The following is an 18,052-nucleotide window of genomic DNA, read 5'->3' as shown; positions in this document are numbered from 1 at the left end:
TAATGAAGTACCTTGATAATTATAATATTATCAAATAACGAGGAAAAGGAGCCACCACAAACATGAAAATTGCTTTGAGAATGTGTAAGTATTTTCAGCATGTTCAGTCTCAGATTTAAGAATGGAATCAGTGATTGCACTTTGCAGTTTCTGTGTGAAGAAGAATGCAAATTAGAACGTGTAAGAAGGAACTGCAGATGTTGGTTTCAACCGAAGATAGACACAAGACAGGTCAAAACGTCACCCATTCCTTCTCTCCAGAGATGCTGCCTGTCCCACTGAGTTACTCCAGCTTTTTGTGTCTATGCAAATTAGAATGACAGCTTGAGTGTTGTTTTTGGAGTGAGCATCGTCTATTATTGTGTTTATTTTAATTAAGTTCACAGAACAAAAAGCTGTTTAATCCTCTGTAATCCTGCCATTGACAATTGAAGTATTTACCAGTTTACTCAACAATCTTTTATGTGAACATGTGCCATTTCAAGTTTGGTAATTGTATATACAGAAACGTAATTTCCCTTTTAAGTCAAATTTCTGATTTTTTAAAATTTATTTCAGTTTATGATCTGTAAATGTCACAATTGCCACAATTCTGCGTGCATAACCCAGTGCAGGGATCAATAATTTGAAGTTGTCTTGAAATATGAAATAGTTGTATGTAATTATGGCATTCTCTACTTCCTGAGAAGATTACGGAGAGTCGGTATGTCAAGGAGGACTCTCTCGAACCTCTACAGGTGCACAGTAGAGAGCATGTTGACTGGCTGCATCGTGGCTTGGTTCTGCAACTTGAGCGTCCAGGAGCGGAAAAGAATGCAGAAAGTTGTAACCACTGCCCAGTCCATCATCGGCTCTGACCTCCCCACCATCGAAGGGATCGATCGCAGTCGCTGCCTCAAAAAGGCTGCCAACATCATCAAGGACCCACACCATCCTGGCCACTCACTCATCTCTCCGTTACCATCAGGTAGAAGGTACAGGAGCCTGAAATCTGGCACATCCAGGTACAGCTTCTTCCCCACGGCCATCAGGCTATTAAACTCGCCAATAACCAAACTCTGAACTGTAACAGCCTATTGCACTTTATCTGTTTATTTTTGTGTATATGTGTGGTCTATGCAATTCAGACACACTGAACTGTTCTGTATTATGCTTACAATATTCCATTGTGCTGCAGCATGCAAGAATTCCATTGTCCTATCTGGGACACATGACAATAAACTCTCTTGACTTGTTTCTATTTTCATTTAAGGTGTATTATTCAGATTTGGCAAAATTTTGAATTATATTTCAAATTAAAGGGATTGGTGTGGATTTTGTTTTGATTAACTTATTTTCAAAACTTTAAAAAAGTCTTCATTTTTTAATAATTTCTTTCTGATGTGAGAGGCAATGGCCCATGGGATCACTGCTAGTTCTCAGAACAATCTCTTCCATCCCATTGCTCATTTATTTCCTTGTAACTCATTCTCTCTCAGATACTCATTAATTCACCTGATCTCCCTCCCAGCTGTAATTTACAGCAGCCAGCTATCCTATCAACCCATACATCTTTGGTATGTAGGAAGAAACCAAAGCACATAGGAGAGACATTCGGTAATGTGGAGAGTCCACACAGGCAGTATCAAAGGTCAGGATTGAACCAGGGTCACTGGAGTACTAAGGCAAGGCATTATCTGTAATGCTGCCCTATTACAATTGACATCACATATTTATGGAAGGCTTCCCCTAAACCATGGTCAACAGGGCTCTCAAATACATACCTTTATTTTCTGTAGCTCTGCTCTCCCCCTCTCTCCTCTCACCCATATATAATGTTCAACAGTCTGCTAGTTGTTGGGAAGAAGCTGTTCTTGAACCTGGAGGTCACATTTGTCAGAATCCTCTACTTTGTTTTCCCCGATGGCAGGAGTATGTGGCCAGGGTGGTGGGCATCCTTGAAGATGCCGGCTGCCCTTTTGAGACAGCGCCTCCTATAGATCCCATCAATGGTGGGGAGGTCAGTGTTGGACAGGGCAGTGTCCACCACTTTTTGTTATCCCTTTTGTTCCTGGGCATTTCAGTTGCAGAACCAGGCTGTGATGCACCAGTCAATATGCTCTCTAATGTACACCTGTAGAAGTTCAAGCGAGTATTTGTTGACTCACCGAATCTCCTCAATCTTCTACAGTTGTACAGGGTCTTGGTGAGACCACACCTGGAGTATTGTGTACAGTTTTGGGTCTCCAAATCTGAGGAAGGACATTATTGCCATAGAGGGAGTGCAGAGACGGTTCACCAGACTGATTCCTGGGATGTCAGGACTGTCTTATGAAGAAAGACTGGATAGACTTGGTTTATACTCTCTAGAATTTAGAAGATTGAGAGGGGATCTTATAGAAACTTACAAAATTCTTAAGGGGTTGGACAGGCTAGATGCAGGAAGATTGTTCCCGATGTTGGGGAAGTCCAGGACAAGGGGTCACAGCTTAAGGATAAGGGGGAAATCCTTTAAAACCGAGATGAGAAGAACTTTTTTCACACAGAGGGTGGTGAATCTCTGGAACTCTCTGCCACAGAGGGTAGTTGAGGCCAGTTCATTGGGTATATTTAAGAGGGAGTTAGATGTGGCCCTTGTGGCTAAGGGGATCAGGGGGTATGGAGAGAAGGCAGGTACGGGATACTGAGTTGGATGATCAGCCATGATCATATTGAATGGCGGTGCAGGCTCGAAGGGCCGAATGGCCTACTCCTGCACCTAATTTCTATGTTTCTATGTTTCTAAAGATGGGCTTTCATTAAGATTGTCGACAATGTTCCTGCAAGCAAGACTGTTCATTGCACAATTCCTCGCCATACTCACACGTATAAAAATAAATTTGAACTTGAACTTGGTGAATTTATCTGGTTTATGTTGTTGTTTCTGTGAACTTTTGTACTGCAATGTTTACTGGTGAAATGATGGAACCAAACGAACTCCAAGACTTTGAATGTCGATTTGAATAAGAATCTCCCATGGGAACCATGAGTACAGTGTTCCCATATAGGGTGATTTTTAGTAAATCAGAAGAGAAACCTAATGTGAGAGGCAATCCTAATACCTGGGATTCAATAACCTTAACACATCTAGCATGACATTTTCATGCTGAGAGCTTTGACAATGATCAGACAATTATGTGCTTCCAAATTTGGGCAGAAACTAGAGAGGATATTTTTGGGATGCATGAAGTGAAGGCAATGTGCAAATGGGCAGAGCTGGAGAATGGAAAACATGCAGCTGCAGTGAAAATTCCTGCCAGTATTACAGGGGCTGCAAAAAGATCATCTTCATTCGCATTTGAAAAGCATTTTACCCTACCTGACCTCAAGCAGTGCAGCTGCATGCCGACATGTCTAATTGGCAGCAGGCATCCTGTAAATGGTTGCACTTTGTAGGCCAATCACTGTGAAGATATGCAGATGTTTTGTTCCATTTACACCATTTGTCTCCTACAGAGGAATGACCTCAATTCATTGTGAGGTCACCACCAATGGACACTGCTGTCTTTCTGCACCCTGGGCAGATGAGTGACAGTCTGGAAGACTAGTAATAATCAGACGTTGGCACACAAGGAAAGAAAATTTGCCCCAACAGTCTATGACCCATAACACTGTGGCAGGTAACACTATATTTAAAGCCCATAGCGCTGTAGCCGACAGCACTTTGTTTAAATCCCCACGTGCTATGCTGACAGCGCTTGATTTAAACCTTTGACGTGCCTAGTCTGTAGTGCTGTGTGTTTTGCTCTATGCGCAGTCTGTGTCCGGTAGTGCTTTCTTCCCAAAGGGGGAGGGGGCTTGTCGGATGCAGTCCCCTGCCATTGGGTGCAGTTTGAATTTGGAAGCGGCGCTATTGGCCAGGACTTACCGGCGGTTATTTCAGCAGCTGATTTCTGCTTGTACAAAGCCATAAGGTAGTTCAAGTACGAGAGGGGTTCACCGACGGACTGAATCGCGACCAGCGCCACGGACGGAGGCAGGGAAAGAACGAGGTGTGCTGCTGTAAAACGAACCCCGTGCATATCAAGACAAGTATTTTTTTGTTCCCTCTCACCAATAAATTGAATTTGTAATTAAACAGTCGAGTGAGTCTTTTTCTACTAGCCAGATCATTGAACCTGTTCCCTTGTAACAATTGGCGTAGTCGGCAGGATCTGATGAATATAGAAAATGTTTGGTAAAAAGAAATAGCAAACAATATGGCGCTGGTGCAGGCCAAGCGCCCCCGCAACGTGCTGCTGCCTTCAATACAGCGGAGCCCGCAGCAGGCGGTACCAAAAACCTCCAGTCTACAAGCTCCACTAATGGAACGAGTCATGAGGGCGGTTTATTGTTGTAAATTTCACCTGAATGGATCAACGCTGGCATCTGCAGGATTTGATCGACTCGTAATATATATGGCTACTGCGATAATTATGCTACATGGAAAGGTAACAGTGGAGCAGTGATGGAATTGCATTGTAACACAGATGGCAGCATGCTTTCTCCAGCATCAACAGATAAAACTGTAGCAGTGTGGGACATTGAAACGGGTGAAAGAATCAAGAGACTTAAAGGTCACACATCCTTTGTGAATTCATGTTATCCCGCCCAACGGGGACCACAGTTGGTCTGTACAGGAAGCAACGACGAAACAGGGAAGCTATGGGACATTAAGAAGACGTCTGAAACCCATACATTTCAAATCGCGTTCCAAGTTCCGGCAGCAACGTTTAATGACACAAGTCATCAGATTTTCTCTGGTGGTATTGATGACGGCATTAAGAGTTGGGACCTCCGAAAAAACAAGTTAATTTATACCATGGGTGGTCATACAGACTCAGTGACTAGTTTGACCCTCAGTTGGGTAAAAGAGAACATCACCAACCTCGTTGACCACATCCAGGAAGCCATGGAGAAGATTCAAAGGGTCAGAGAACAATACCACGACTACAATCCCTCGGAAGGATGGTGGCCTTTTAGGATGTTTGGAGGCTGGTAGACAAGTAGTGCACTGGGGACTGACCATTGGGACAACCTTGTTGGCCATAATATTACGATGTTGTATGTGCGGATTGGCAGCAAGATTGCGGGGACTTTACTACAACCTGTGGGCCAGATGTAACGAGGTAACACCTGCGGATCAGATGTAATGAGGTAATGCCTGCAGGCTGGTTGCAACGGTAACCAGATTGTTCGAGGGGTGAAATGTTATACGAGAATTTTGCCCAGTCTGTGAGCCATAGTGCTGTGGCCAGTAGCGTTATATGTAAAGCCCATAACGTTGTGGCCAGTAGCATTATATGTAAAGGCCATAGCGCTGCAGCCAATAGCGCTTTGTTTAAATCCCCACGTGCTAAGCTGACAGCACTCTGATTAAACCTTTGTGCGCCAAGTCTGTTGTGCTGTGTGTCTTGCTTTATGCGCCAGTCAGCAGCCAGTAACGGGGTCGGTGCCATTGGCCAGGACTTTACGGTGATTATTTCAACGTCTGATTTCTGCGTGTATAAAGGCAGGCGCAGGTAAGCCATGAGGCAGTACAAGTACGAGAGGGGTTCACTGACGGGCTGAGTCATGATCAGCGCCATGGACGGAGGCAGGGAGAGAAAGAGGTGTGCTGCTGTAAAACGGATCCTATGTATACCAAGACAAGTTTTGTTTTTGTTCTCTCTCTTGCTAATAAATCTGATTTGTAACTAAACAGACGAGTGAGCCTTTTTCTTTTCTACGTCAGATAGTCCTTGTAACACGTAATGCATATTGTATTGTGGAAATATGCAATGAGAAAGATTGATATTAAAAATAGCACGGTTCGGAAATAAGAGCAATTTGGGATTTGCTTGAATATATTTACATTAATCCTGAAATGATTAAAGTGTATGACTATACAAATTCTTTAATCTAAAATTTCTCCCACGTTTGTTGCATCAGAGATGCGTATATTTATTTCAAGCGGATAACATTGCAGAGGGAACACCTCAGGATGTGGTGTTCCGTCTACAATGTGGATGCAGTATATATACACACTAGACAAAGTGCAGACCCGTTGGGTCTGCTCCCCAATGCAAGATTGCACCACTCACCCATTCCCCCAACGCAAGCTGTTCCTCCAACGCAATATTGCACCACTCATGCATAGCCCCCATCTGCACAGACGGGGCTCATTTCTCCTTATCCCCCAGCACTCTCTCCTCCTCCACCCTCACCCTCCCTCTTCAATCTCCAGAGAGGGAAGGGGGGTAGAGAGAGGAGGGGTGATAGAGAGGGAGGGGTGCAGAGAGGGGGGGTAGAGAGGGAGGGGGGGGGGGGGGGTAGGGGGGAGTAGAGAGGGGTGGGGAGGTAGAGGGGGGGAGGGTAGAAGGGGGAGGTAGAGAGGGTAGGGGTAGTTAGAGAGGGTGGGAGTGAGAGTAGATAGGGAGGGGGCATTTCCCTATTCCACCACTCCCCATCTCCTTCCCCCAACCCCCCCCCCCCCCCCCCTCTACCACCCCCACTCCCCATCCTATAGCCCTCATCCTCATTTCTCTCATCCTCCTCCCCTCATTCCCATTCCATGCCCCAGGACCTACTCAGGTCATAGAGCAGCGGCAGGGCCTGGAACTCGGCCTGGTTCACATACTCAGCCTGGCTGTAGACTACAACCCGGTGTGTGTGTGTGCGTGCGTGCGTGCGTGCGTGCATGTGTGTGCAGAAAGGTACTCACCATGTCCTGTGCTGTAAATGAAACAAGTTTTGTTCAGATCGATGATATATTTTTAAAGTTATTAAGGTTTATAAAAAAAATTTAAATAGCGCTCCCACCCGAGCATGCGCATTTGGGGAAGAGTTCCCAAGCGCGTCTTTACCGGCGTCACAAAGGGTACCTGACCTGTCCTCAGCCGGGCCTGCACATTTGTGGCCTTTCCAGAATTGAGATTGCCATCTTTTTTTCACACAGGCGACACAGGTAAGATTTTAAAAACAGCATTTTGCTGCTGCTCCAGGCCCGCGGGGATCCGCCGCCTTGGTGCTGAGGCTGGCGGCGGCAGTTGGCTCCGGCTCCTGGGGCAGGGAGAGCCCATGCCGACAATCCGGGGCCTGGGCGCTGAGCTTGGCTCTGAGGCCGACGGCTGCTGCTGCTCCGGGCATGCAAGGTGGGAGAGGAGCGGCAACCTTGAGATCCTGAGGAGATGAGGAGGGAGAGTGGGGAGGATTGAGAAAGAGGAGGGAGAAGGGAGGGAGATGGAGCAAAGATGGGGAGGTGAGGAGGGAGGGGGAGGGGGATGGTGAGGAGTGGGGGAGGTGGGGGATAGAGGGATAGGAAAGGGGTAGGGAGGGTAGTTATAGAGGAAAGAAGGGAGTGACTGAGGGTAGAGGAAAGGAGAGGGAGGGAGAGGTGAGGGAGGGATTGGGGGAGAATAGGAAGAGAGGGGAAAGAAGAGGGAGGGGGAGGGAGTGCTGGGGGTGAGGGGAAATGAGCCGCGCCTGCGCAGTTGGGGGCTATGGGTGAGTGGTGGAATAATGCATTGGGGGTACGGGTTGCGTTGGGGGAACAGGTGAGTGCTGGAAAATTGCGTTGGGGAACGGGTTGCGTTGGGGGACCAGACCTCCCATGTGACAGGGACCCAATGGGCCCCACTTAGTCTGGTGGTTAATAATACCAGACGTAATACCAAAAAAGTGAGGACATTGAAACTCGCCACTGAAGGAAAAATCCTGAAGATTGATTGTTTGACAAAGGCAAAAAATCCCAATTAAATGAAAAAACTGGAAATATCCAGATTAACTAAAAATAAGCTTCATGACGCTAAAATTATCAATAATCTGCTTAACCATGTTTATAGACTAATGTATAGAAAAGAGGATACAAGATTGCAAAGCAACTAATATAATCATTAGTAATTACTAATTACCAGTAGTGTAATCCAATTACATAATAATTAGTATTAGTAATAATAATTCTTAATGTAATCATCACTATATCACATCTCCTGGGGTAGGATTAGACAGAAGACTGGAGCTGGGGTAAGGACCTAGAAAATAGAAGCAGGAATTGGCCATTCAGTCCCTTGTGCCTGGTACATCATTTAATGGGAGCGGAGAGACCTGGAGAGAGAGTAGCAGAGCCAAGGGAATTAATCTGTGTTTCAGCCTCATCACTGGTCGGATCAAATGATGTAATGAAACCTTATATCAGTCCCATCTTGCCAGTCATCTCTTCTCAGCGGTAGTTCTGCTGCCCTCTGGTCACTTGCACAGCACTAGACTCGGCCCTACATTTCTGCTTGCTAGCAACGCAACGACTAATGGACCGGTTTCAAATGTTTCCTAATACCCTTGTTCATTTGTCTACCCATGCCTACGAGAGGCCAACTGCAATTTCTCCATTACTGCAAACTCTGCTACTCCTGCAAAGCCCTTTGATTTACCAAAATATCTCACCATAATTTCTGTCCCATTTTCCTACATCCCACAATGAAGTCCCAATGTGTTAACGGATGTCTTATTTTGAGAGTTAGCGTAGGCAGGCTTCAACTGCATTGTTCCATCTATCAAGCAATAATTTTGCTTGGCAAAACATGTTTTAAATTTATAATGACACGTTCTTTCCATTTTTTATTGCATCTGAAATTATAGCTGATTATGTGATCACTACAACCCTATGTCAACCCTACATAGTGAACCATCATTCGAGTTAGTACGTCCAGCTTCTTTGTTACTCTTGTGAACTACCTCCGTACTTGGACACCTCACAACAAAGCCACCCCCCCCCCCACCCCCACCACTACAATTGCTGGGTAATTTTCCCTCTTCCTGCACCAGAGTTTTGTCAGTGCTCTAGTAATGGTTCCGTCAATACCTGCTGTCTTTCACAGGTTAACTTGTGAGTTTGTGGGTGAAGTCCAGATTCACTCTCATCTCCCAGTGTAGAGTCACAGAGGTTAACATCCAAAACAAAGACTACCTTTATACCTTTTTAAGATGCTCACAGACCTGCCACATTTCTTCATTTATCCCTTCTTTCTTTTTATTTTGCTCTTTAAAAGTCGCTAGACAGAAAGCCAGGAAATGATACAGAAACGGAACAATTAATTTAGTTTAGTTTAGATAAACAGCATGGAAACAGGTCCTTCGGCCCACCGTGTCCGCACTGACCAGTAATCACCCGTACACTAGTTGTATGTTATTATCTCAGTGTCACATCCTAAAATCTAGTAGCAATTTACAGAAACCAATTAACTTACACACCTGCATGTCTTTCGAATGTGGGAAGAAACTGGAGCACCCGGAGAAAATCTATATGGTCGCAGAGAGAACGTACAAGCTCCATGCAGACAGCGGCCATATCCGGGTCTGGGTCTCTGGCACAGCAAGACAGCAACTCTACTGCTGCACCACTGTTCCATCTCAGTTTGTGATTTGGCTACATTTTTCTCCCGCACTTCATTAGCACACCCTGACCTGTTATTTACAACACATTACATTTTTCCTCAACTTCCCCAATAATAACCCAACCTCACAGCAACCCTAGCCTCAATCTAGCAATTGTTATTTTTCTAATTCCTATTCTCATTCCTTCACCTTCTCTGCAACTACCAATTTTTTCTTGCTTTCCCAGTTGAATCTAAAACATTTTGTTTCCCTTCCCAGATCTGCCAATGGTCTATGTTTCCAATTTTATAGCATTTTTGTTTTAATTTTCAAGAGTCTCTACTTCCCTTTGATAGATATTTACTCCTGAAAGTATTGATTGAGGAAAGTACATTTATTCATTAATCCAACTGCTTACATTGCAGAAGGAAAACAATTCATTTCCCAGAAACAAATGAAAAAATATTTAAGTGCTTCCAAAGATACCTCTAACATTCATCTTTCAAAATTGCCCCACTGGCCAAAGCAGCATCACTTCTGAATAACCACAGCACTGGTGTGGCACAGCTGTGCTGGGAAAAGTTGAGAACAAAGTGAAAGATCAGTCTTTCAGATGGAAAATGGGTGTAAGACGTACTGAGTTGGTTCAAATACAATATTCACAACAGAACACATAGTATACTGCCAGTAAAAGAAAAAGAGTCAGATACGTTCTGCTTGCTTGTTTTTGACCTTGATAGCCTAATGGTGCAGCAGAAGGAATTGAGGGCTTACAGCTGGTGAACTAGCTTCACAGCTGCTGTCAGCCAAAGTTTTCTGTTGCTGCATTCGCACCTCTCCACCAGAGACCAAAGCACACAGAGCAGGCCCGAACTTCAAAGCAGCGCTGCGTGTGTGCTGTGCTCTCTAAAGTGCCAGCCTGTTGATGAGCTGGTGCCCTATCAGGTGAATATAAAACATCCAAACACACAATTTCTAAAAATGGTCAAGGAGTTTCTCTCTGATTCCCAGGCAATATTGATTACTCAACCAACAACCCAAATATATTGTGCAGGAAGGAACTGCAGATCCAAGAATAGCTTCTTCCCCGCTGTTATCAGACTCTTGAGCGGTGCTCCCATATGCTTGGGAAGTATTCCCAATCTATCTTTGCAGCCCTTGCACTTTTTTTAATCTGCACTTTCTCCGTGGCTGAAATACTATTTTCTGCATTCTGTTTATATTTCGCTTTGCACTGCTTGTTTTTCTAGTATATGGTTTGATTGTACTCATGTTTGATATGATTGGTCTGGATTGGAACAAAGTTTTTCACTGTATCTTGGTCCACGTGACAATAATAAATCAATACCAATATTGAGAATCTATCTACTTCGACTTTAACAATATTCACGCTGTTTTCACTGCCTTTAGAGGAATGGTCCTTGAAAGAGAGAATTTCATCTTTCACCTCTGCCTTAAATGGATGGCCCCTTATTTCTAATCAGTGATCCCAGAGCCTATCACTAGAGGAAACATGTGAATCTGACAGCTGTATAGACAAGACACGTGCTGTTACAAGACATTTGACTTCTACAGATGACTAAATGAAGGGTAGACGAGAAAACAAAGGAAGCAAATGTGTTTTGTTTACTCAACACCAGAATAAAGGCTCCAGGAGTTGGGAGTCTGTGATCTCCTTAGGAGGAACCGTGGAACCAGAAGTGAAACAAGACCCCACAGTGTGCCTTCACCTTGAAACTGAGGGATAAATGCTCCATTGAGTTAATAAACTGGTCAGCTCTCCAGGGATGAGCAGAAAGGCAAGAACCTCCCTCACCTGGCAGGTCGGCAGAACAATTCTGTATATCGAAGTAAACATTTCAATTGGATTCATGGAAGTAGTATGTTCCAAAGTTTTTTTGAAGGTCAGGAGATAATTTTGAAGGTTGAACATGTTTGCAGCAACAACCCGAGAACAGGGAGGACACTGATGTTGGAATTCAGAACGAGAGCCCATCAAAGTGAACTGGCCAGTTCTTCTCACACGGGCAGTATCAGAATTCAAACTGTGAGTTCTGTGATGTAGAGTTGCAAGTTAAAACAGTGAAATCAATGTGAGGTAATTGTTTAAATAATTGGCGCATTAAGAATATCTGAGTTATACTAAACTTTAGTTTGAGAATTGTTTTGTTTGTCACATCAGTTGACCCAGAGAGGGATGAAATGAACACTTTCTTCTAAGATCCAGTGGATATGCATAGCCTAGCCATGCTTTTCTTATACCTGCCTATTCCACATAATAGTCTAGTAATCACCTCTGCACCACTTCCAACAGATTAACATCCATTAAATGCGGTCCACAAAACTCCAGAAGAGATGTCACCAATGCTTTGCATAAATAAAGCAGAATGTTTGCATTCAGTTTTCAGGGAGGAAGATTTAAAAGGAATCTGAGGGGCATCTATTTTTTTACACAAAGTGTGGTGGGTATACAAAATGAGTTGCCAGAGGAGGTCGTTGAGGAAGGTATTATCATAACATATAAAATATATTTGAATGGTACATGGGTAGGATAGGTTTAGAAGAATATGGGCCAAACACAGGCAGGTGGGAGGAGGCATGTTGGTCAGCATGGGCAAGTTGGGCTGACGGGCCTGTTCCACACTGAATGACTCTATGACACAAAGTAAATTGTTCCCTGAAAGTGGTATCACAGGTAGATAGGATGGTAAAGAAGGGTTTTGGCATATTGGCCTTCATCAGTCAGGGAATTGAGTATAGAAGTTGGGACATTATGTTGCAGTTGTACAAGACATTGGTGAGGCTACACTTGGAGTATTGTGTTCAGTTTTGGTCATCCTGCTATAGGAAATATACCATCAAGATGGAAAATGTGCAGAGTTTTACAAGAATGTTGCCAGGACTAATAGGCCTGAACTATAGGGAGAGTTTGGGCAAGTTAGGACTTTATTCCATGTTGCACATGAGGCTGAGAGGAAAAATATTTAATAGGAAACTGAGGGGCAACTTTCTCACATGGAGGGTGGTACTTGTATGGAACGAACTTGCAGAGCATCATTTAAAAACATTTGGACAGGTACATGCATAGAAAAAGTTTAGAGGGATATATATCAAATGTGGGTAAATGGTCAGCATGGGTCAAATACTCTATTTCTGTGCTGTATGACTCTCCTTGTGTCGTTGGCAAATTTACCAACCAAACCTTTTTACATTTTGCATGAAGTCGTCATTTATAAATTGAAGCCCCCAGTGCAGTTCCCTGCAGCACACTACTTATTAGATCTTGCCAACCACTAAAAGACCCATGGGCACTAACTCTCTATTTCTCACCAGGCAATCTCCTATCCAGGCCACAGTTACCTCTAGCACCATGAGCGTTTAATTTTTGTAATAACCTTTGACATAGAACCTTGTCAAGTACCAATGGAAATCTAAAAATAGTACATCTATCAGTTCCCCTTGATCCACATACATCTTACATCTTTAGGAAGCTCCTGTAACTTGGTCAAATGTGATTTCAATTTCACAAAACCATATTAACTTTGCTTGATCGCCTTGAATTTTTCTTAACACCCCGCTATGAAGTCTTTAATTACAGCATCCAACATTTTACAGTTGACTGGTGTAAAGCTAACTGCCCTGTAATTAGTTGACCTGAAGCTTTCTGTCTTCCCTTTTGAAGAAACAAGTTAGATATGCAATTTTCCAATCCAAGGGGAATTGGAACAGTGAAAACAATGCTTTCATTATCTAACCAGCCACTTCTAAGTAGACCCTGGGATGAAGTTGATCGGGACCGGGGCAACTTGTCAGCTGCATCATCAACAAATTGCTCAGTATCACTGTTCTCATGATTGGAATTTTCCTGAGCTCCTCCCTCCCTTCCAATTCCCAATTATGAACTATTTTGAGAATTTTACTAATGTTGCTTTATTGTAAAGATGATGTAACATACTTATTTAATTCATCTGCCCTCCCCTTGATTCCCATTATTCAGCATTCTGGTAAACCTCTTCTGCATTCACTCCAAAGCCTCTACATCCTGTCATGGGGCAACCAGAACTGTATGGCATGCTTCATTTGCAGCCTAGCTAAAGTAATGTAAAGCTGCAGGTAGACACAAAAAGCTGGAGTAACTCACCGGGACAGGCAGCATCTCTGGAGGAAGGAATGGGTGACGTTTCAGGTCGAGACCCTTCTTCAGCTGCATCATGACTTCTTGACTCTTATACTGAACGCCCAATCCATGAAGGCAAGCATACCATGTGCCTTCTTAATCATTCTATCTACTTGTGTTTTCACTTTCAGGGAGCTATGGGCAGACCACAAGATTCTTCTGTACCTTAATGCTGTTAGGAATCTTTTCATTAACAGGTAAAGCTGAAGGAGGATCCTGATTCCAAACAGCATCTATCCATTCCCCTCCACAAATATTATTTGACCCACTGAGTTCCTCCAGTACTTTGTTTATGGAATGATGCAAAGCACACTGTAGCGAGAGAAAGCGGGTAGAGCAAATAGTTTTATTAACAAAACGGCATTTGAAATACGAGTGCACTTAGTCGAGAGAAACGGTTTTAAGTTGTCGACGTTGCAAAGAGCACTAGCTGACTGAACACACCTCCTCCTAACTCAAAACCCTACGTAAAAACCATGTCACGTGACAGTCCTGACTTCTGACGAGGGTTCTGCATACCATAGCTTAACTACAAGGTGCCGCTACACAGCTTTCTTTTCATGTACTTTCAATCATGGCGGAATGTTCACTCAACCATGGCAATATCTGATTTCACATTCTGCCTTATTTACTATAATATTATCTGGCCTTAAATGGGAAGAAAAGTGACTCATTCCCAGCAACTCCTCTTCATACGTTCTCAGGCAAAGGCAGCAATCTCTTTAACACACTATCTTTAGGCACTGGAAGATACAGTGCTGATTTTGTTACATAATGCATTGAACTTGACATGATCTCATCCCCAGATAATAAAACCTGGAACCGACCCTGTAACTAAAACTATAAACATTCTAAAAAAATATGGACAGAAAGACCAGCTTGGCCAAGTCTAATATTAGTTTTCTAAAAACATCCATATGACCATATGAGGGAAATTAAAATCTAGAGCTGACAAATCCCAAGGTAAGGTGACTGAACTGATTCTATTTTTCCAGCAGATTCCCAGAATGGTCCCGGCTGACTTCACATGTAGCCGAAGAGATTTGATTGATGGAACACCGTATTTGTTTCACCATTGACTTGCGTGCTGACAAAATGCCTTAGTGCCAGTGTCTTCAGTGATGCATCAGTGATATTTCCATTTCACACATCTCAAGTCTCTGAGAAATGTGGCTAATTAGAGGCAGTTCTAATACTGGAGAATCTAAAACAGTTAAACGGCATGTCCGTCAACAAAAGCATGTTCATAAACAAAGTCCCGATACTTTTAAAATCTAATCACGGTCTATTTGTGCATTGTAAAGTCCCCTCTGCTGTTGTGGACTTGTCAACATCCAGATTTGACCCAGTGCTTTGCGACTTCGATTGAGCGCTGGTCACCCTAAACAACAAGGTGTGGTATTCCAGAGCTCTGGTTAGTGTTTCAGAAGCTTCACAAAGTAATACCAGGCCATAATCTGAGGCTGAATATGATCAAAGCATGCTCCTGTCCTCATCTCCTCAGACGACAAGCTCCCAGCTGACATGGTGCTAGCTAATCCATGGACTAACATTCATGCCTGAAAGCCTCGCCAGTGTATGGGAAGAAGATAGTTAGTAATATAGTGTCAGGATAGTAACCTGTCCGTCAATGGCAGCAAGGCAAAGGAGATAGTTATTGACTTCAGGAAACGTGGTGGATTACATGCCCCAATTGCCAGCAAAGGTGCCGAAGAGGAAAGCTTCCTGTTCCTGGGTGTAAATATTACCAACAGTTCTGGACTATCCATATTGAAGCTACAGCCAAAAAAGCATTCCAACACCACTACTTCCTCAGGAGTCTCTGATGTTTCCAAAGACTCTTCGCAACATCTACAAATGCTTCTGTTTTTGTTTGTAAGATGATAAGATCATAAGATCATGTGAGATGAGCAGAATTAGGCCATTCGGCCCGTCATGTCTACTCTGTCATTCAATCATGGCTGATCTATCTCACCCCATTCTACTGCCTTCTCCCCCATAACCTCTGACACCCAGACTAATCAAGAATCTATCTATCTCTGCCTTAAATATATCCACTGACTTGGCCTCCACAAAGAATTCCACAGATTCACTACCATCTGACTGAAGAAATTCCTCCTCATCTCCTTCCTGAGGTCAACTTTTGGGAGCAGCCCATTTGAGACGGGAGGTCAGACTGACAGAGGTGATCTTGTGATTTGAGATGAACACTCTGATCGTTTGTAGGGAGTAAACGCACAGCCAGGTGATCAGATTTTCTGAAGTGTGGCTGAGAAACAGAGCAGCAGGTGTATTTTATTGATGTGTAGCATTGGTCGAGGTTTTCTGGCCCCTGTTGTGACAAGGGACAGGCTGACACTACTTTTGTAGTAGGCCCCTCAGGTTGGCTTGAAAGCAAACTGTGGAAAGCATACAGGGTTGCATCACAGCTTGATTTGAAAATAGCTCTGCCCAAGGACACAAAAATCGCAGCGAGTTCTGAATGTAGACCAATCCATCACACAGTCCAGACACCCCACAAACAACTCCATCTACATCTCACGCTGCCTTGACAAAGCAGCCATCATAATCAGCACCATTTTCACCCTGGTCATTCCCTTTTCTCCTTACTCCTGTCAGGCAGAAGGTAGAAATGCTTGAAAGTGTGCACTGCCAGACTCAGGAACAGCTACTCCCCCACTGTTAATAGACTTTTGAATGCGAGCATGCAGTTCTGATTTTCCAACCTACCCCATTGCGGACATTGGACTTTTTATCTGGAACTGTAATGCCTTAATGCTGCAAAACTATATTTCTTCCTCTGGTATTTTTTTCTTATTAAGATGGAAGGAGTGCAAAGAGGATTTACCAAAATGTTACCAGGAGTCGTGGGACTGGGCTATAGGGAGAGGCTGGGCTGTCTAGGCTTTTTTTCTGTGGAAAGTAGGAGAAAGAGGAGTAATCTTATAGAAGCAGTGATCAGTGAGTGGCCACAGTCCTATTCCGGTATCGGTTTAAGGTAAGATGGGAAAAGATTGACAAGAGACCCCACCCCTCCCCCTCCCTAGCATACTACTGGCGAATGTGCACTCTATGGAAAACAAGATGGATGAACTTAACAATATTTTTATTAGAAGCTAAATAAGAAGAACATTTCATGTATATCAGTCATACATTGCTAATCACCAAGCTCATCACCAAACCTGTGGAACTTAGAGTCAGCGCTCATCTCGTGGGGTGGGAGATTGCAACCTTCACGTGGTCTACCCTGTTTCGACTAATGCAATCAACCCGACGTGTACAAACAAAAGATCAAATAGAACAAGTTGACCTACAACTTTAGGCTGTGCACGCCATATGCAGGAAGAAGAGTCAGTGCTCATCTCTGTGACTGGATACTCAATTTCCTGACCAACAGACGACAATCAGTGAGGATCCTGTCAACGACTAGAGAGTGGTCCTGAGTTACTATCTATCTCATTGGAGACCCAAAGACTATCTTTACTGTATTCATCTTGCACTTAACGTTATTCCCTTCATCATGTATCTACACTGTGAACAGCTCGATTGTAATCATGTATAATCCTTCCGCTGCCTGATTAGTATGCAACAAAAAGCTTTTCACTGTACATCGGTTCAATAAACTAAACTAAAATGTCCACCAAGCTGTCAGAGAAGGTAGCTGAGGCAGGTACGATAACAAACTTTAATAGATATTTGCATAGGTACAGGATTGTCAAAGCTTTAGGGTGATTTGTGCCAAATGTGGACAAATGGGACTAGGTTAGATGGGCATCTGGGGCATCTTGGACCGAAGGGATTGTATCCGTGCTATATGACTCTGTGACTGCCTGAACATAGAACTTAGCACAGTACAGCACAGGAACCTTTGGCCCACAATATCTGTGCTGAACATAATGCCAAGATGAACTAATCTCATCTGCCTGCATATGATACAGACACCTCCATTCTCTGTATATCCATGTGCCTATCTAAAAGCCTCGTACACACCACTATCATATCTGCTGAGATTAAGCAATGGGACTCGGCTACATGACAAGCACTTGGCGCACATAAGCGTGTGGAAAGAACAATCATTCCCTGGAGATTGTATAGTAAATCCTTGCCTGCTGAGCCATACCCATCAGTAAGTGGAAGCTATGCGCAGCAACATTCGGGTGTGAAATCCAGGGAGATGAAAGCAGAGTAGCTTACAGCTCTCACATCCGGACATTTAAATTCTGCAGCCACCAAATATGACAACTATCAGTTATTTACTTCACTGCCAATGCCATTGTTGTTGGTTATAACATCTAAAGTGCTCTCTTTAATCTGGATAAAAATAGTTGCACTCAGTCACTGGCTCACAGCATACACACTTATATCAAAGCTCTTGTTGTATCCTCATGAAGCACACAAGCACTTAAGGATGCAAAGAGACCAGAATGTATTATGGATCCAGTCTCTGGATCACTGGCATCCACAGTTAGTGATTGCTTCCCTCCAGCAGATACCATGGCATGAAGTCATAGAGCATGGAAACAGGCC

The 18,052-nt window shown here is 43.7% G+C and overlaps 2 protein-coding genes across 4 annotated transcripts in view; one reads left to right on the top strand and one right to left on the bottom strand.

Moving 5' to 3' along the window:
- cacna2d2a (calcium channel, voltage-dependent, alpha 2/delta subunit 2a) overlaps positions 1 to 18,052 on the bottom strand; it is a 362,960-nt gene that overhangs the window by 211,617 nt on the left and 133,291 nt on the right. The window lies entirely within an intron of this gene.
- Positions 1,451 to 5,154, top strand: LOC129704614 (U5 small nuclear ribonucleoprotein 40 kDa protein-like). The gene is given in 2 exon segments (XM_055647854.1): positions 1,451 to 4,404; positions 4,407 to 5,154. Coding segments are annotated over 2 exon segments (780 nt in total). The 5' UTR covers positions 1,451 to 4,217; the 3' UTR covers positions 5,000 to 5,154.

Source organism: Leucoraja erinacea, chromosome 16 (assembly GCF_028641065.1).
Source record: "Leucoraja erinacea ecotype New England chromosome 16, Leri_hhj_1, whole genome shotgun sequence".
Classification (NCBI taxonomy): Eukaryota; Metazoa; Chordata; class Chondrichthyes; order Rajiformes; family Rajidae; genus Leucoraja; species Leucoraja erinaceus.
This window is presented reverse-complemented; position numbering and strand designations above follow the sequence as displayed.